This window comes from Dysidea avara, chromosome 8 (assembly GCF_963678975.1).
Source record: "Dysidea avara chromosome 8, odDysAvar1.4, whole genome shotgun sequence".
NCBI lineage: Eukaryota > Metazoa > Porifera > Demospongiae > Dictyoceratida > Dysideidae > Dysidea > Dysidea avara.
In genome coordinates, this window is record NC_089279.1 from 36,247,019 (window position 1) to 36,268,759 (window position 21,741).

The window sequence follows — 21,741 nt, forward strand, 5'->3', positions numbered from 1 at the left end:
TAAAGGAGTGACACATGCTCTGAAGGTGGTGTCACTTACTCTTCAGAGTAATGGTTCTCATAAGAGTGTTGGTTATAACTCTCCAGGGTGTCAAATCCTCCATACACTGGGAACACTTTAGAGTGGTGGTTACTCTTCAATTAACAGTGTAGTATACAGGTCAAAATTCAAAATTGATGGCATACTCCTACATTAAGTTATATGGTCCTTCAAAGCCATGAAACTGATGCGTGCATGTGGAAGCCTGCAGTGGTTTTGTCAAACTCAGTCACATATATATTCTGAAAATATCCCATGCAGATATCCATGCCTGAGATGATGTTGCTTCCCCTCACATAACCAATTGTTAATGTATCCAATTGGTTGGTGTACTGTAGATGTGAAGTGGTTGCCACAGATTCCAATGAATTTATTAGCATTGCAATATAATAATCATTACTGTAGTTATGGCTATACAAACGATTGCATTACAAATTGTAATTCTATAGTGTATACAAAAGCAAATACAAACACTTTAAATACCACACAAATACGTACATTATTATTAGGTGGGAGACAGACCCCACATCAGTTTCAGCCTTACGAACAGTATATGGACATTGTTGGTAGCTATATTGCTTGTTCTCATCCCTATAATGTAGGCATATACAACAAAAACACAGGTGGGCAGGAAGAGATTATAATAATTATACTGGAAATATACTTCGTTAATAGCATATAGCTAGCAGATGCCTTTATAGCATTCTAACTGATATCAACTTCTTTGACTGATGAAACATTCAAAGTGTGTGATTGAGCAATGTTAAGAAACAATACTGATGACAGGATTATACATATTAAAATCTATTACATTACATCTGTCATGATTCATCAGTGACAGTTCCAATGTAGTGACATTAGCTCTAGTGACTTGTAAGCTACTAACAACACTATAGTAAGAGCATTTCCTACGTCTCTTGTGGTAGTTGAAGCAGCAGCAGCACATTATGGTGATAAAGACAACTAACAAGCAATGCAGTACTGAAATCACATGTGGGTTATAATAGAACATGCACATGCATGTATATGAATCATGACAGTTTTTAACAGTTGTAATGACTGCATAGATTTTATGTGTGTCATCATTTCTTATCATTGCTCAAATCACACACTTTGAATGTTTCATCAAAGAAGTTGATGGTTCATGATATCAGTTGGAATGCTAAAGGCATCTGCCACTATACAAAAGCTATTAACAAAATTTATCAGTATAACATAATCTCTTCCTGCCCATCTATGTTTTTGTTGTACCTATATAGGGATGAGAACAAACAATATAGCTACCAACAATGTCCATTATACTGTTTGTAAGGCTGAAATTGATGTGGGGAATGTAATTAATATCAGGCTTTGATTTTGCTACCAAGGCAGAGTGTTTTGTTATTATCCTATAGCCACCCTATAGGAAGAAACCTTACTGACAAGTGATACACAGTATTTATAGGGATATAACTGACAGAATTTCTTTGTTGCATATACTGGGATTGTACAATAGAGATCTTGGAGTAATATTTTATAAAGTCATAGGCAATTAATTCAGTTCAGCACTGATCATGAATTTTAGAACAAAAATTTAAAGGCAACTATTACCACATGGCTGCCCATTCCATGAAATGTACAATTTAATGATATCATTCAGCATGCAGTCTGACTTCCACATATCTTAACCCTGGCCCTATCACTCCTGGAAAGCGATAGCAGCTATTAATTACCACCGAGTGTGTACCACCTTTCCCACTTTCTATCTTATAAATGTGTAACCTGTATACCTACAGCCAGGTTGAAGAAGAAACCAAAGCTGAACCCAACCCTAACACTAACCTTAGGTTTGCCTGTTAAACACAATATCTTCCACTCCACCCCAGCTCCTTGAACACATACAACTAGTGTGCTTGACAAATGGTCATCAATTAAAGTGTGTCTGTATGCAATTGCTCAATAAATATTACTTTAAGTAACTGGTGTATTGATGGGTAGTTGTCACAAACTAGCGTGGTACAGTGTTGTTCACAATCGTAGTATTTTAATAATAACAAACACAGCATCTTGTTATGTAGAAAAGTGTATACAAATCGAAGCAAACAGACACACAATTAATAGCACTACACAGTTAATGTGTATACAGTTAATAATATTGTGTGGTAGGAGGTGGGGGGACAGGTTGATATCCTGTTTGTGGCATAGTAGAATAACCAACTGGTTTACCATATGCAGGAGGAGCAGCAACAGTTGCAGTAGTTGTGACAACTTGTGGTGGCTCCACTAGTACGGTACGTACATTGTAGTAAGCATGTCCCCTGTAGTAGCAGGGACAAGTGGGGATGAAGCAGCACACACACAATGTTATCATGGAAGTGATGAAGGCGAAGAAAAACAATGTTCCAACTATGATCCCTATGACCTCCCCAGCAGTGAGACTATCAGCTATGAAGAAATAAACATTTACAGATCATAATCTATGATTTGTATCATCTACTAGATTAATTCTCTGTTAAAACAAGAGTATATGATGGGGAGGGCCATTATATACTCTTAGTTAAAATGACACTTAGTTCTAAAATTCCAGATGACTCATTACCTCATCACTCTAATAGAACACACATATACCATATAACAACAAAATTCGGCGATAAATTAAATTTGGTGATTGGTATGTTACCAAACTGCCTAATTTAAAATTTGTCAATATTATTGTCATACCTTGTGTCCAAGCTTTTGATGGCATTTGTTTCAAGTGTGGCTAATGGTTATGGATATTACTTAGCACACCTTGTACTGGTAAATTCTATGCATGCAAAAATAGGTGTGCTCACAACAGAAGCTGCCTGCTGTAGGACTATACTAGAAGTTGTACTCAATTAGTGAGTGTGGTTCCACATACATGGATTCATGCACAAAATGGGTGAGGCTCTACGTATGACAGAAACACATGATCCTGATAAGTGGGTGTGGTTCACGAAGAAATTGGGCTGAAGCAGGAACCATATATTCTATAAAAAGGGTCAGACCCAGATGACCTGATCCTGTTAAAGTGACCCAGCCAGATATATAAGTTTGCTCAAAAAGGATTGTACAGTGTTCCCTCGATTATCCAACCTCCATGGGACCAAGGCATGTTCAGACAATCAAGAAGTTCGGAAAATCAAAGTCCGTTCATTTATATACAGAGCCCTGTTCAAATACTCTAATAGAACATACATCTTAGACAAGAGCAGTCATTTCTACTGTTCGGATTCAGCATGTGTTTGAAAAAATGAGGGAGTACTGTACATGTATTGATTAGTCCTTCTGCCAGCTTACACCATGTACAACCTCAGTGCACTGCCAATTTTTCAGTGAAAGCATTTTGCCAACTGCAATTTTATAGCAAATCGTCAAAATATTAGTTTTGCCGGTACTTACTGTTATACGGTCTTTATTTCTTTGTGCAAAGTCCATCTCCCACCACATTTACTTGTTTAAGCATAGCATTAGCCAAGCCTCAAAAGGGTGAACACTAGGGAGGGCGGGCAAGCTTTTTCCCAGCAAAAGTAAGCAGAGAAGCAAAATTAGTAATCTGTTACAAACATTAAAGTCATTTTAGCAATATAATACCGTATTTGACCAGTTAATAGTCACAACTCACACAATAGCCACCCCTGGATAGTAGCAGCTCCACAGCTTAGAATTATTGTCATAAGAGCTTCCCTCGGATAAGAGCTGCAGCTTGTATCGGAATATACTGATCCAAGTGTTGATAAGACACATTTGAAGCAGAAACCAGGCAAAGGAGTTGTTTTAAGCCAGGAAATAACGTTTTTGAGAGAAGTTAATTAATGAATGATAGTATTGAAGGATGATTAAACAAGGTCAGTCACTCATTAATCCATAAACGCTGCGGGCTGCTGCCACACAAGCCCATAGTAGCTGCCTTCACATAGTAGCCACAGGTTTTCCTTGCTGAAAGTTATAGTAGCCGCAGCTACTAACCAGTATTCCTTTCAAAAAATTTTAAGTAGAGCAAAGCTGTATTGCCCTATGAAGGCCCAGGTGTAGATTGCATACAGTAGGTTAAAACCAACAACTATTCAGTATCGTATATAGCAGAGATCACAAAGGCTGACATTCTATATACCATAACTTTCCTTACAATACCTTGGCAGTATTGGATGTGCACAACCAAGTCTAAGCATGCATTCTTCAAAATGTTTCCAATGAGTTTCTACAAAATTTCTTCTGGATATTCTCATTGACTGACTGACTAATTTTTAATTTGAGGGATCCAAGCAATAAAATGTAGTGTAACAATGGTATATATTACAGCATTGCTTGGTGGGAAAATCCCTACATTGGCATGTTATAACAATCATGGTATATAGCTATGCTGTAATACCATCATTCATCTCTTGTTTCATCGCTTGGAACCTTACATCATTTTTAAGTACAAGTTTGTAGTTAGTTTAACATATTCTTAAATTATATAGAGCTATCCAAGATGACTGTTCTATTAGGGTGACTGTTGTATTAGAGTATCTCTTCACATTTCACTATCTCATATTTTTCATTCTACTAACATTATGAATGCAGCTATACCAATAATAAGGGATCATGATTGAGTAAATATATATACTGTATGGTCTCTGCATTCGATTGTCATTAATCAACCAAGACCATGAATGGGCATTGTCTTGAACCTACTAAGGTATCTACTGAGTATAAGTGCTTTGAATAATTCGTGGCATCTAAATATGCTGCTCGAGGAAGGTGTTGACACAGAAAATTAAAACCCTGATATGGTTTCATTGCATCATGAAGAAGACGACTATCAGATAAATGAAAGATAAGACACAGAGGGCACACACTTGTTAGCATCCTAAAAAGGCACATACCACTGGTGAATTTGTTAATGTGGAGTAAAATGGTGGCTGTGTGCTGCTTCATTTGGCCTCCAGCCTTGCAACTGTGGTCAGGCAGGCAGGCAGGCAGGCAGGCAGGCAGGCAGGCAGGCAGGCAGGCAGGCAGGCAGGCAGGCAGGCAGGCAGGCAGGCAGGCAGGCAGGCAGGCAGGCAGGCAGGCAGGCAGGCAGGCAGGCAGGCAGGCAGGCAGGCAGGCAGGCAGGCAGGCAGGCAGGCAGGCAGGCAGGCAGGCAGGCAGGCAGGCAGGCAGGCAGGCAGGCAGGCAGGCAGGCAGGCAGGCAGATAGGCAGGCAGGCAGAAAAAAATTGAGTTTTGGTGATTTTTAAAATTCCAAATACGGCTGCCTGTGTTTTCTTATGTATTTGATGGACTAATATTATTCTGTAAAGGTTATTTTTGTCACGCAAGATGTTTCTAGGATGATTTTTAAAGGTAACATTTTAGGCGGTGCCTGTCACTTTTGGGAAATCTCTAAACATTACTACCGTATATACTGTTTGATAAAATACGCATGATGTCATTTGGAATAATCTACACTTTCTACACTTGTCACTGAACAATACTACAGAATAGTGTATACTTATAAAAATCCAGTATTCCACTGGCAAAACACTTTTCGACAAATTCCAACAATAACCACGGTAGCTATTCAAGGGCAGCATTAAGAATGTGGTGCAGCTTGTAATCAAATACAGCAACAGTGTAAGGTGCACAATCTGGTACTGCAAATATCTTATTTGCATAACCCTTTGAAAAGTTGCTTGTGAACATCTAACCATACAACCATTGTCATCACTTACTACATGTCACCCCGACATCATCAGAGTGTTCACACTGATAGAAGGAATCACAAAATGATATGAAACAGTCTATCAGCTTATCTTCATATCCACCACAGATAGTCTCACAAATTACAACTGGAGCAGTAGACGGGGGAAACCTGTAGGAGGCAATGTGATAAACATAATACACTACCTCATTATGTACTGCCGTATTGATTGGCGTTCTCAGGAATAGCCTAGCTGAAAAGGAAAGTGTCTCATTCTTACACAAATTAAAATGTAGGGCAGCCTTGTGGCTTTGTTGACAGAATTTATGGATAGATAACTATAAAACAGTTTGAGAAGATAGTTCTATGCATATAAAGCAGTTTGTTTGAATAGTGTTTCCTTAGCAGCATAATTAGAGAATTACAAAGAATTCACTAATTATGAAGTACAAAATTGCACAATTCTGTATGCATCATTGCCAGAGTTGGGGTAGTTACTTCAGAAAAGTAACTAGTTACTAGTTACACGTTACTGTTATCCCATGTAACTTAGTTACAGTTACAGTTACTTTCAAAAGGTAACTAAGTACTCTAGTTACTAGTTACTTTCGTAGTACAAATTATGACTTGTTTTAGCTTTTGTAACATGAATTTTGCTCAGTTATGCATCATTAAGGGATGCATTACATAAGTGCACTTACAATAATATTTCTGTGGCTATTTCAGGTCAATTCTAAATATTGCTACGTCTGTTACCCAAGCTGAATCATAGAGAACAGTACACAGAATCTGTCTACTTAATGTGTCTGTAGCATATATGACACAAAAATTGAAGTGCTCTTGCTTTTACGGCAAAATTAGTTGTAGTTACAATGTAACTAATGTAACTATTGTAATTAGTTACTATTGTAACTTAGTTACTTTTCAGACAATTACTCCTAGTTACAAGTTACTAGTTACAAAGCAAGTAACTAGTTATATTACTAGTTACTTTAAAAGTAATCAGTTACGTAACTTAGTTACAAAAGTAACTAGTTACCCCCAACTCTGATCATTGCAAAACAAATAGCATACTATATAACATTAATTTATGCACTGTTGAGCCTATAGTTAGCTGCATGGCACCTGGCTTTTAAAAGTAGCAGAACATCAACTGTTTTGTATCAGGTGTGTGTTCTATTAGAAACACTGAGCCACATATGAAAATGTGTTCTTTGAGCAAGTTGGCTGTACCATGGAAATTTTAACTTCAAACTGGACCATAGATATAAATAGTGAAACAAGTTGATGTTATGTTACTTCTAAAAACCAGCCACCATACAGCTAGCTAACTCATCTGGAAATAATATTTGTGACCCAGTCTGAGAAAACCGGTCTTATCACCCATGTCAGCAGATTCCATTTTTCACCCTAGACACAAAGCTACATCAATAAACTATCTGATCCTACAATCAAAATCAGCTAGACTTGAGAGGTCTGGTTTTGCTGGTTGCTTTTCCCAAGCCCAGTGGCGATCCATACGTGTGGTGTGGGGCCTTAATGGAGCTCTGGTCAGCCTGGGGATGACTGTTTGTGGCTATACAGCTCTGTGGTGTTGAATAAGTACCTCTGCTGTGAATTTCCTTTCATTTTAGCCTATTTTGAGACCTCAATGGCTTAAAACTTGGCCTGTTTTCATCCCTACGCCTTCCTTTTCAATTTTGAACACCATCTTGCCCACCTTCCAGCCCCCCACCTCCCACCCATTTTGCAGTTCGCCTGATACAGCCAACCTCAACTATCTAAAATGGTGGGAAACTTAGTTGTTGGCTACTTGCACAGTGGATGCTGTGGAAGGTAAGGAATTGGTGTAAAACATGTGAAAATTTGGTACACATAGCTTCAACCATTGGCGAGCTACAACACACTAAATACTTTAAAACCGGCATTTCTTGATACTTTTAAATAGGCGATAAGCCTGGTTTTCCCAGACTGGGTCACATACAACTACAGATTTATAGCCAGATACTCCATACAAGCTAACTTACCTATTTCAGCCATGAAACACGTCCTGAAGTAGTACTAGCCACTTAGAACAGCCACAGCAGCCAGTTTGTAACTTTGTATTATTGGGTGGATCACGTGATCTCACATGACACAGTTGTATGTGACCCAGTCTGAGAAAACCAGTCTTATCGCCCATGTCAGCAGATTCAATTTTTCACCCTGGACACAAAGCTACATCAATAAACTATCTAATTCCACAATCAAAATCAGCTAGATTTGAGTGGTCTGGTTTTGCTTACTGCTTTTCCCAAGCCCAGTGGCGATCCGTACGTGCGGTGTGGGGCCTTAATGGAGCTCTGGTTAGCCTGGGGATGACTGCATGTGGCTGTACAGCTCTGTGGTGTTGAATAAGTACCTCTGCTGTGAATTTCCTTTCATTTAAGCCAATTTTGAGACCTCAATGGCTCAAAGCTTGGCCTATTTTTATCCTTACGCCTTCCTTTTCAAATTTTGAACACCATCTTGCCCACCTTCCAGGCCCCCTGCCTCCCACCCATTTTGCAGCTCACCTGATACAGCCAACCTTGGTTTGAAAACTATCTAAAATGGCGGGAAACTTAGTTGTTGGCTACTTGCACAGTGGATGCTGTGGAAGGTAAGGAATTGGTGTAAAACGTGTGAAAATTTGGTACACATAGCTTCAACCATTGGCCAGCTACGACACACTAAATACTTAAAACTGGCATTTCTCGATACTTTTAAATAGGCAATAAGCCCGGTTTTCCCAGACTGGGTCACATTTTAGCTAATAGGCTTTATGTTGTATTAGAAATTAGCAATGCTACAAGTTTCTTATTCCTGAAGAAACTCCAACAGAAGTCGCTTAGTAATAATTACCAAGAGACTCAGTGGTTAACCACACTAGTTAATTGGTTATCACTATGGTCATCTCAGCCTTGAGAGGCAGGTATATTATTGAGTGGGGTTTCCCATGCAGCCTTTCGAATACTCTTCGCTGCAAAGCATAGCTACAATGTTTCTTTTCATTGCTGGCTGACCATTTCTAAGACAGTTAGATACCACATACCATCGTCTTCTAGGCATAAATGCTTCATAGGAGGTGTTAGAATGACACAATAGAAACCTTGGTGTAACATAATACATCAATTAATTAAGTTGTTGTAATTTTGGATTCAGTAATTTATGAGATACTTTGTCGCAATTCTTACTAAGGTAGCACTTGCTAAACAAACCGTATAATACAGAGAATCTCTTTTTCAACCATTGTTTTATAAGTTTTATTTCCTGCAAATTCACTCAACAAAGCCTTGAAGCTGCCAATCATTTTTGTTTGCATATGTAGGGGACATGTAGGGGACATGTCCCCTTTCAAGTTGAAAAGAAACGCTATTCCTGGTAGTCTACAGGCCCTGCAAAGGTTTTCTTTTTGGGTGGTAAATCCCAATGGGAATACTAGGAAATGAAACCACCTTTGAGCCTATATAAGCTTTCCTGTACAGAAGTACAATACAGTCTTTATTTGTGACGGGAAATTAAAGCTGTTGATCTACGCACAACAGTACTTTTGTAACAAAACACAATTAAAAGAAAGTTTCAGCCTTATGTGATAAATAGTCTTGGAGTTATAGCGATAGACAGTTGGAACTGGACTATATGTTTGTCGTAGGGTGACTTCGGACTTTAGCCAGTTTGTGTTCACCTGAGCCCTTCTTTCTTGTTAATAGCTCTTGATACATGAACCAGAACTAATAGTCAAAAAATGCTTTGATACCAGCAAGAACAAGTGAGTTATGAGGCTTTAAAAGTATCTCACACATTCAGTATGGATGATTCAGGCACACAAACACATTTACAACATGAAAATATGCTTGTTCCAGTACATAACCATTGGGAGCGAACACATGTTCACCTCTTTGATATTACTGTTTTTAGTGGGGCTCAGGTGAATGGGGGCTCAGGTGAGTACAAGCATGACTATAGGTAGAGCCAAAATCTACAGCTGCTGAATTAAAAAATATATATATAACTTAAAACCTGATGTAGGAAAATCAATAATTTAATAACATCAGTCCATACTAAATCATTGCATGCGAATATAGGGGAATTTGTGACTTGAAGTATACGGAACATAAATAAAACCGCCCAAAACTGGACGTATAAATTCATTGGGTAACTGGACAAAACGTGAAAAGGCAACCCTATGAGGTACTCTTATGTATTAACGAAGGTTTAGAAATTAGTTACTAATGTTTTTAAAAGCATTCTAGCGAGATATTAGTGAGAAAAATTGCTACAAGGGTGGCTTTGTTTGTGCCCATGCCTGATACGGACATTGGCATAACAGCCTTACTGTTAAAGCTTTGAAGCTCAAACTCCCGACACAACATTGCTGTGAACTGGCTAACGAGTTGTGTTCAATTACAAAATAAGGCTACTTGTTTAGTAGAAACCTCAACTTCAATAACACATAATTCCAATGGTGATATTTAAGTCGAGGTTTCTACTGAACAAGCAGCCCAATTTTGTAATTAAACACGACTTGTTGTTAACCAGTTCACAGCAATGTTGTATCAGGAGTTTGAGCTCTAAAGCTTTATCAGTAAGGCTGTCATGCCAATGTCCATATCGGGCATAGGCATGAGCAAAACTATCCTCTTAGCAAATGTTCTCACTAAATAACACGCTAGAAAGCTTTAGAACACATCAGCAACCAATTCTAAACCTTCTTTAATATATAAGAGTACCTGAGAGAGCTACAGCGTTTTCACATTTTGTCCATTGACTGTGTTTTATACATCCAGCCATGGTCCAGTGTCGTAAACTTTCGTGATGCATGAAGAATTCATAAATATGCGCAACTCATATGATTCACGAATTCCCCTATAGACAAATCCTGGCAGTGGAAGCGTCCTATTTAGGCATACCTTAGTTTCTGGTCACTACCTAGCCAACAAATGGATGTGGGCAGGTGGATGATCAGGACTTCAGGACTTTAGACTCTCGCATATATACACCAGTAATGTATATACTGTGATGACACACAGTATACTATTATTATTTGCTCAATTTAGCAAATTCATGTTGATTTTATTTTTAGCCAAGTTTAACTAACAGCGTAAGTAGTTATACTTCTGCAAAAATGTACTATGAAAATTGTTATGAATCATGGCTAGCTATGCTGCTTTAAAACAACTGAGCACAACAATTTATAGCTAAGCACTATATAGGACATGTAGCTTTCCAAGTGATACTGAGCTATGTCAGAAAAGTATTTATACTATGATTTATTAGCTAAGTTGTTCAAATGATCCAAAATGAACTTATACACATTAGAAACTCTTCATTCAAATGTAGCCTATGTGATTCCAGCCTTCTTTCAGTAAACCTTAAGTAAAGTAGCTAACTGTCAAAGTTTTGAGTCATTGAGTGCTCCAGGCTAGTGTATTTCAGTGATAATGTAGGAAAGTTGATGTTTTAACTAAGGGTTGCCACTTGCCAATCTTGGACCATACATTTTAGTCTTGGAAAAATTGAAGTTTGAGCTTACCGAATATTAACGGCTTTCCATACCATTGCTCAGTGATAAGTAACTTAAAGTTTACTAGACTAATCATTAGAGGACCACATTTGAATTATATTGTTAGGAAAGTTAAAACTATGGCCTATCTGATGCTATTAGGTTAGTGGTTAATGCTACTCAAACTACTTTGGTTACTGGTAACAGAAGCATTAATAACAGCTATATAGTTAAGGACAAAAGGGTAGTACGACTGCTCTATTGGAGTATCTCGATCTTTTCCAGTAAAACAATCATCTTGCTGGGTCAAGTGCACTTAAGCAGCACTAATATTAATAATAATTCTCATAAACTGGTTCCAGGTTTTTCCATGTGGGCGGGTGACCAGAAACTATTTGGTGTGGCCTTAGACATGTTTGGTTAACTGCCCCATATGAAACCTTTACTCGAGTTTACTACAAGGAATGCTTCACTGTTTGTGCAACAACATCCATGCTCAATACAAGTTTTCACAGACCCACTTACTGTAACAAAAACTATAAAAGAGTTTCTAATGCCAACACTGTTGGCATTAGAAACTCTTTTATAGTTTTTGTAATCATGTTATGTTCAAACATTGAATTAAATTCCTCACTCTTGGCTATCAAGAATATCAGTAGATCGGCGATATCCTAGTTGTTTACATGCCACGTCTCCAGCATCATCATCAAATCCACTATTACACACGGTACCCCACGTGCCGTTAACCAATTGAAAGTCTAGTCTACCGGAATCTCCGCCGTTATAAATCCTCAGATTACCATACTCTGCAAGAAAATACATCGCATATTAAATCTAACCTAAAGTTGCATTCCGTTACTTGCTAAAGCAGGCGACGCAATGACCACCAATGCGATGACTAATCGAAGGATCTTCTTCATCCTGTTGCAGCTTTGACTCAGGGGGTGTGACGTGCCTCGTGACTAGTCTCGTGCCCAGCCGGGCTCGCGCTAATACGGTGTTTGCGCATTAGCGCGAGCCCGGCTAGGCACGAGACTACCTTGTCCCAGGCTTCCGGCTATTTAGTGACTCTAAATAGTAGGGTAGCTTAGCAAAATTTGCTACAGAATGGATAAAAGCACCATTTTTGGTAAGGTAAATGAGGGTAATTCCGGACACTCTGATAAAATCACTCTAACACTGCACTCACAATGAGTTAGCACAAACCCTACGGATCATTTTAAAGCCTATCTTATGGTGCACCTGCAGTACAAATTTCGTTTCGATGCAATCAACTGCTGAGGAGTTATGAGCAGAAATTTAACAGCATGTAAAAATGTAACAGCGTGTTGGTTACTGTAGCTAGCTACTTGTGTGTTGTTACAATTTTATACTTTCAAAAAAAGCAAAACAAAAACTGGTTGATAAATCCTACTCTGAAAGATTATCCTCACTACAATTGCCATCCTTAGCTCATCGACGACTAAGAGGTGATCTTATTTTGTTATACAAAATTCTAAACAATTATTTTAGTTCATACTTTCACAACTTCTTCTCTTGCACTACTAATACCATCACAAGGTGACATCAATTTAATCTATTTAAATCATTTTCAAGATTAAAATGTAGATCTGATTATTTTTTTAATAGGATTCTCAATGACTGGAATGGCTTACCTGACTAGCTATGTTGTAAATGCTAGTTCAATTAATTGTTTTAAATCATTGTTAGATTCTCACTTAGCTAATTCTAGATTTATTTTTGTATAGCCATCTTATGATTGTACAAATTTTGTGTTGACCCGGTATACAGGCAGTGCCTTTACTGGTAATTAACAATACTAATACTAAATAAACAACAAATTATTAGCTACAGTTTACTAAAGGAGATATTTACAATATATATATGTTAACGGTTGACTGCTCTATTAGGGTATTCAGATTTCTTGCTACAAGCAGTGACCAATAATAATGAGGGCGTGACACCCCTTCTAAAAATGGTCCAAATGCTTCAACAAACCTTCAGAAAAAATTGGTGCTTTTATCCGCTTCATAATGATTTCCTCAAAATTTGATGCTAAGCTACTCTACTAATACAGATCAGCTAGTGATGTTACTAGATCAGCTATAGGGATTTTTTTTTTACAGATCGGCTAGTAAATAAATAAATAAATCAGCTAGTGATGTTATACTTACCATGCATTTATATTTTATTTAAGCGAGTACAGGTTATGTCGTCACACTTGACCTTCCACGAGATGCTAAAGTCACAGAATCTCAAAGTCCGGTGGTCACTTATTTAGGCCAAAATATTATATACATGATGGCTACAAAATACAATTGACTGTACATGTTGTGTACATCAAAGTTAGGTGGCTTGAGATGCTTGGAACAGCAAGGACAAGTAAAATGGACACTGTTGCTTGTCTGGATCAAAGTTATTCATGAAATTATGTGTTGCATACCATATAGAATTTTGAGGTGCAAGTCGACTATTGATATATCCAGTCAGTAGTTTGGCCACAGCTATAGCTGTCTCACTTCTAGTTCTTGGGTGCTGGAGGTTAGTTATATTGACAACAGACTATCTTGAAAATTATTACTGTTCCGGTTATAACAGTAGAGTATACATGTACTTTACTTTACTGTTCTATTAGAAAGAATGTATGACTGTTCTATTAGAGTAAATCAATCTGGGACCAGATCCTGTACTCTTATACACATTGTTGGGATAGTTTGAGATAGCTCTCCAGTGGCGGATCCAGGATGGGGCATTTGGGACAAATTCCCCCCCCCCCCCCAACCTTGTGGAGGAGCCAGTCATACTTCTGATTAAAACATTAAACTTTGTCAAGCCAAGATCAGTTTATAAAACTCATCAATATGCACATTTTACTAGTAGCTATTACAAATTCACCTGAAACAAAAGTCAAACTGTAAACTATTACTAACTGTACGGTGTAAAATTGTCACTCAGCACCTTCGTGCATATAAGCGCCTCTAAAATAATTATCGTGATGCTGTTGTTTAAGACATTCAGGGCCTTTTAAACAGCTTTTAAGGCATTGCAACTATCTGCAAAGGCCAAAATGGCAAAAATCACCAGTGAAACACTACTCAGAGGTGATTATTTGTTGCTTCAAAAATGCAGCAACTAACAAGAGAATCTGGCCCTTCCCAACCACCTACAACTTAGCCTGTTTGTGCCCCTCCCCTTGCCAACTCCTGGATCCACCCCTGCTCTCACTCTTTTATCTGTGATACTAGCTGTAGTACCTGCCCTATCGTGCAGGGCAGTATGTACAATGACATGGAAATTAAATGAAATTACAGTTGGTAATATACTATTATAGATACTTTATAAAAGACTAAGGAAACAATGTGGTGTAAGGATTGCATGAATGCAATAATTGTGGAGAAGTGCACTCTTATTGGAATATTTTGTGACTTAAGTTGCTCAAATTCTACCATCAACCAAACATACCATGAATTACTGTAATCTGCACTACAACGATTCTGTTATGACAAAATATAACAGCTTTATAAAATATAACAGCATGGGCACAGAGTGGGGGCTAGCAAGAAATAATAATAAATGAAAACAAAAAATTTTGAGTCATCCAGCCCAAGACAGCTCATGGAAAAAACTTGCCAGCCTTTTCTTTTGTTTTGCTGCACAGGAAAAACCGAAAAATGCTCCACTCTGCTTTGTATGCATGTGTAGAAAGAGTTCAAATCATTGCTGCAAAGTCTATAAATAGCTCCCATTTTCACAACGTGCCCCACGTTGTGAAGAACAGTCTGCCACGGGACCGTATCATTTCACTGTGTAGCTGCAGTCATCCCTCCTCCGAGCAAACCATCCAGGATATGCATAAAGACAAAAGAATAGAAAAGATAAATAGTTTCACATATACATAAATATACAAAGCAACCATCTGATACATTTTTTTACCATAATACCTTCCTTACCACCATCCACAGGTGCTGATCCACAATATCACAAAGCAGCAGTAGCAGCAGACAAACCTAACTAAAGTGCATGTGTTTGCCTATCTAAAAACCTCACTATAGACTACATTACGTGTTTTGCAATCCCCTCTAACTAAAAGTGTCAATCTATCTGCTGAACCTACCCTAGATAGTGCCACATAAAGCATGCCGTGTGTGAAGCTTTCGTCCGTCAAATCTAATCCTACAGCCTTAAAAGTTTGGCCCTGGCTTTTGTTAATGGTCATGGCAAAGCAAAGTGCAATTGGAAATTGAAGCCGTCTAAATTCAAAAGGCAAAACCGAGTTACTCGGAATGAGAGGAATGCGTGGTATTATAATATCGTGTCCTGCATATCTACCGTGAGAAATCTTGGCCTCTACTGTGTTAGCCGACAGTTTAGTAACTACACACCTAGTGCCATTAGTAACCCTTGGAGGATCTAGAGAGCGTAGAATAATAATAGGAGCGCCTACTTTAAGTAAGAGAAGATGCTGAGATAGTCCAGATACCTCTAAAGAGTTCAAGAATTCTGTTGGAAAGTGAACAGCCTGAGATTCATCAGGTATGGTGTCCAAGGACCTGTAGTCACAGCAGTCACCAGGTAACTGCTCCACCAGAGTCATGTTGATGGAATGAGTGGTCTTGTTAAGAAGAGCAAGAATGCAGCGTTCAGAAAGCCAAGCCAAGTCGCTAAAGTTAGAGAGCAAATCTGGATACACCCTGGAAACCAGTTCCTCCTTGCTATCCACAAAGGTTCCCATGGTGTCAGGTAGCTGGACAACATCAGGTAGAGTGTCAATAGGAAACTTCCCATCTCCAATGGCCAATAGTTCTTCAGCGAATTGTCCAGCTGCCACATCCCCACACAGGTGCACTCTCATGTTAGTGTGTAGTTGTTTAACCACCACACTGTCCCACAGATGAGATCGCTTGAGGCAAGCATCAACAATGTTACCTCTAGTGCCACCTTGAATGACAGGTAGAATCTGCCTGAAGTCACCACACAGTAGCATGCACTTGCCTCCCATTGGATTATCATTCCCTGTCAGATCCCTCAGGGTACGGTCCAAAGCTTCAAAAGCACCTCTGTTGGTCATGGGGGCTTCGTCGACTACTATGGCTTTAGCCTCTATGATCACCCTACATAGTGCAGTTCCTTTCTTGATGTTGCACATGGGGATGTCCAATGCATGCAAGTCCAAAGGGATCTTAAAGGTGCTATGCAAGGTACGTCCTCCAGTCAAGAGAGTAGCAGCTATTCCGCTAGAAGCAGTAGCTAATGCTATGTCACCTACAGACCTAAGTTTAGCTAGAATAAGATTGATCAAGAAAGTTTTGCCAGTTCCACCAGGGGCATCCAAGAATAACATGCCTCCCTCGTCTCTATCTATCATGGAGCAAAAGGTGTCATAGACATCTTGCTGGTCAGCAGTAAGCAATGGAACATTACGATTTACGTATGCCTGTTGCTCTTCAGGATTATAGTCAATCTCCCTACGGTACACACGTGCAAACCTATCGCTATCCACTGCCTGAGGCTGGGGTAGCCCATACTCAGACAGTTCCCTACCTCCCATGGAAATAACTTTTTCCTGCAAGTCATTGAGAGCCACATTGAAGATGTCATCATTGAACTCCAAGTCATCATCCCTATGTTGAGTACGTTGCTGGTGCAAGAAGTCCTCTGCCATTGCTTCCTTGTGGTTCTCGTAAATCTCCAGAGGGTTGGATGGTTCACACCAATTAAGGATCACTGCAAACAGGGTGCGAAGACTTGCAGGTGAGTTGCTGACTGATGCCTCTTCCATAGCCAAGTGGTACTGATTATCATCCTCAAGAAGACCTAACCTCAAACATGCATCCCTAAAGGAACTACAGAGGTCACCTTCAACAGTTCTCAAGTCAGCAAAAGACTGGGGTCCCCTAACATGATGAAGCAGCAATCGAAGGTAGAAGCATTCTCCCTGACGTGGACTGATGGTGTAGACTCTGCCTATAACCTGAGCCTCCTTAACTCCAGGATGGTCAGCGACATCCTTTCCTTGTTTTCTCCTGTTCCAAGTCTTCCTGCTCCACGTGTAGTACTGAGGCACTTCTTCATACAACAGAGTCCTGGCGAAATCATCAGATTGACAGAGGACAAAGAACTCTGTCAACGTAGTCTTCGGAGGGTCACCAGAAGCCTGTTCTCTTGGAGTCTCCTCAGTGAAATACACTCGTTGGCCATTCTCCAAGTGAACAGCAAGCTGTTCAACAGGAGGGAACCTTTCATGTATGGGGAACTCCAGCATTCTCCAGGCAGCCTCGCTGCTGCTGATGTAGCGTGCATTCTGGAAGTCTGAGATCTCATCCACCTGATCAGACCTCAGAGCAAAGGTTGCCTGATCACAACCCTTGTGTACGTATTTCAGTACATACTTGATGGATTTGATGGACACGCAAAGCTCGACATTACAGTGACAGTTTAAAGAATGAAGCAGAAGTTTGTTGTAAGGCACAATCCACCTGTTGTCAATCTCTTGAGTAACGTGAGACCCCATCACCCTCATACTAATGGTAGCCACTTGTCCACCATCCTCAGGGCTCCTCCTCCTGTACAGTGGGTAACTGTCAGCACGTAGTTGGGTATCATCCTTGAACTGCTTTGGGTAGCTCTTACTGCAGTGGCCATCTTCCATGCAGGGTGAGTCAGGGTTGATGCTCCCACAGGGCCCATGTACCATGTTGGATATCACGATCTGATGCAGCTCAGGATCAACCATTGGATCAGGGATCTCAGCACAGATGACGTCATCAATCTTATCTGGAGTGATCTTGTGCTCTGGAATAAGCCATTGCAGCAAATGGCAATGTGGCAAACCGCACTTTTGCCATTCTGTTGAGTAGAGCCAAGCCCGTGGTTTCCCAAAAATCATCTCCTTTGTGAGCATCTCTAACAATTTCTTCACCTTAAGCCTAAACACACGGGCCACTAAGTCTGGACGGTCCAGAGGCTCTTGACCTGGTAGTAGATTGTTCCTAATCTCTGGCCAATTAGGATTGGTGGTCATGGTGATAAAGAGGTCGGGGTGGCCATACTTCCTAACGTAGGTCATTGCATCCTGCTGACGCTCATGCATGTAGCGTGGTCCACCAGTAAATGACGACGGTAGGATCACCCTACGACCAACATTCCTGGGGTCACCATCCCCATCTACCATTGCATCCCGCAAATCCTGGTAGCAATCAGCACGTAGTGCCTTTTGCTCACGCCTGAGAAACTGTAAGCGCTCAGTTTCAATCTTACAGTAGGCGTCAACCAGGAATTGCTGGAAAAGCCTTTTAGCCTTAAGCAATACAGGCACTTGCTGCCTGACCATGATGTGGTAGCGGTAATACACCATGGCTGTCAATTTCCTACCATTAGCCAATTTCAGGTTGATGTGCCATCCATCGGTGCCATAAGAAAAGAGTAAAGGATACTGTAAAGGATCATACCCCCTATGAAGTTCAGAAATGCGCTGCAAAGACCCATCCCTATAGTGCAAAACTATGACGCTATTATTTACATTATCATTAGGCATTAGCACTCCTACCTCGTCACACATCGGGTTATTGTACCTCCTAGCATGCTCTCCTACAGGCCGTTTGTTCTCATTAATCACTACCCTAATATTTGCTGGCTCATCATGCTGCTCAAATATTTCTTTAGCTACCTTAATAAGTTGAACATAGTGATTATCGTCATGCAAAAGCTCAGTAATACCCCTAACTATGTCAAGCCTTAACCCATCAACTATCCCACATCTTGTAGCTACTTCAGTTTGCTGGTTGTCGATAAAATAAATTTGGGAAAATTTAGGAGACTCACCTGTTGATGGAACTAAACTACCTATACGATGATAGACTTGACCCTGTACTCTAAAAGAAGGATTGAAGCCAGCCATAGTTATCTCGTTACAGCCAATGCTTGTCATTTGAAATGCACTATTATACTTACGTATGCTAGCTAGAAAATGTTTACCTGCTGTGTTTGTACCTTCATACAGGTGTCTCAAGAATGACTGGGGCTGTGGAAATGCCTCTAACTGGACATTACCCTTCAAGCAACAAAGGGATTCGGTCTCCTGGAGAAATTTTAATGCGCCGCAGTGTGTGCATTCTACACTAAGTGTGCCTACATCTGTAGTGTTGAAGAAGTTGTGTGGCTGATAGTTAAGCCCCCTAAAGCTTGGGTGTGTGCTTGCACGTACCTGTTGTCTGCGTGCTGTGTTAGCCTGCTGCTCCAGAGCTCTGTAGAGTGGATCAGCTCGAGCTTGTTGATGGGAAGCTGTATCTTGTTGTTGCTCCTCCCTCCTTGTTACTGGGTCTTCACGCGCAAGTCGACGGGCAGCTGTTTCACGCTGCTGTAAACGCGCAGCGGTTCGAGAGTACAATGCGTGACATCAAATGGAATGCAGACAGACAGACGGACGGACATACGGCTTTTCACTCTTATAATATAGATTAACTGCAGAAAATCTGTTTCATTATTTTTGCATTATATATTTAAACAGCTGATCTTAACAAGGTATACTACTCTATGTACCCCATATACCCTCAATTTGAGCTCTGCAAATACTTAAATGTAACAGTGCACATAAGTCAGACTGCATGTACTGTAAGACAATAATTTTTAGCTACTGCTTAATGCATATGTGAGCAAATATGCCTATTGTCTACATTGTAATTTATGATTTACTGTACATGTAGACTGTATGTGACCAAGTCTGACAAAATCGGTCTTATAGCTGGAGAATACATGTGTTTGCTTAATATTTTGTATTTGTAATCTATAACAATTCTGTAAGTTTCAGGAAACCCCCCATAAATTTCTACATAAGTGTAGTCAGCTATCACGTCCACAGAAAAAGTTATTGAAGTTTAAACTTTGACATTATCGTCAAAATTTGATGGGCAATAAGACTGATTGTGTCTGACTGGGTCACATATATCTCTCAGACAATTTGGTTTCATCTGAGACTGATAAGAGTGCTAGATACCTTATAGCTGCCAGACTTTCTCATTTAGTACTCAAGAGACTTTGTGTAGTTATGTAATGTTCTATTATATACAATGAATAAACTGTAGTGTAGTGACCATAGCTATATCATTGTAAACTAGTGGATTAATCAGTTGAAAATGCAGCTCAGCAATGACTCTTGAAGTATAGCACATTTCGAACAAAATGACTGCCTATGCACCCTCGTGTAAACTCTTAATAGTGTAGAGAGTTAATCAGTGATCCAAATTAGTGATCCTAGCTGTGGTCTAGTGTAACATCTAGCAGTGCCAGCCTTCTTATTCAGGCACTATAGTAGTTAACTAATAAATATTTTATGTTAAATATAAAATATTTTATGTTAAATATATGTGTGTGGTAGCACTGTAAGTGTAATAACCAGAATGCCAGATATGTACACATTAATATTCTTCTTTGGTTTTGTAATTTCCTCATGTAACTACTTCATCTTGTGTATAGAAAAAACTTTGGTAGGAGTACATGCCCACTTGTGCTCCCCTCTGAATCTTTCACTATAATTTTACTGATATACAGTCTGAGCAGTCAGTCAGATGCTCTAATAGAACAGTCATTGTACTTAACACTATATCTAGTCCTCCATTGAGTATGAAAACTGTAGGTTTTTTATAAATTATAAGGTCCTTGTATCACAGGAAGAAAAGCTGCATTTCAAGTATTCGGAAATCCACAGTAAATGTGCTGAAATTCCATATTTCTGTACATTTCCAGTGTTCATGAAATTTGCACATTTCCTTGACATTTCCTGAAGTAGTATAGGGCACAATTTCCATGACATTTCCTAATAGCAGGATTGATGGTATTTCTTGACATTTTGTAATGCAGGATAGATGAAATTTACTGACATTTCTGAAACACAGGTAAGATCAAATTTTCATAAATTCTTGACATTTCCTGCACTCAGGAAATCTCATGTAAATGTCAAATTTCTGAATTCATGCAGGGAATCTAACAATATGTCAACTTTTTGGCAGAGGAAATGTCCAGACATATGAAATTTCCAATGTTTTAGAAAATGTCACAACATGTGACATTTATGGTATGCAGGTTTACTCCAGGTTTGATACTAAATTCAATAGTGACATTTCCTGTATAATTCCATGCTGATTTTTGGTTCGGAAATGTCACTTTTTTCCTGTGTATGTCATTCTTATATGATAGTGTCATAGCTCAACTCATGACTGTCCCTGATCCTACATGCAGCTCTTATTTCTTACTATGATTTAGATATCTGAGCTAAAACTATGCTGTGCACAAAAAAATTCCGTCTTGAAACATGCACAGTTGCACACTGAACCACATATACAATACACAAGTACACTGAAGCTCCGCCACCTATGGGACCCATGATAAGTGGCTCTATTAGGGAAAGTGTTTGTTCTAATGAGATGTTATTTACTATAATAGCAGTGCTTTTGCTGAATGTACTCCAGTTAGACACTCTCCCCATACAAATATTATATGAACTCTTGCTAGCACTATAG

General features: G+C 39.3%; 1 protein-coding gene across 1 annotated transcript; it reads right to left on the reverse strand.

The window, feature by feature from the left end:
• Positions 1–2,042: 2,042 nt before the first annotated feature.
• Positions 2,043–12,182, reverse strand: LOC136265192 (galectin-3-binding protein-like). The gene is made up of 4 exons (XM_066060032.1): positions 12,087–12,182; positions 11,862–12,033; positions 5,735–5,874; positions 2,043–2,463 (listed from the first exon to the last, which is right to left on the reverse strand). The coding sequence occupies exons 1-4, from the start codon at positions 12,145–12,147 to the stop codon at positions 2,165–2,167; spliced, it is 672 nt and encodes a 223-aa protein (XP_065916104.1). The 5' UTR covers positions 12,148–12,182; the 3' UTR covers positions 2,043–2,164.
• Between the last annotated feature and the right edge of the window lie 9,559 nt (positions 12,183–21,741).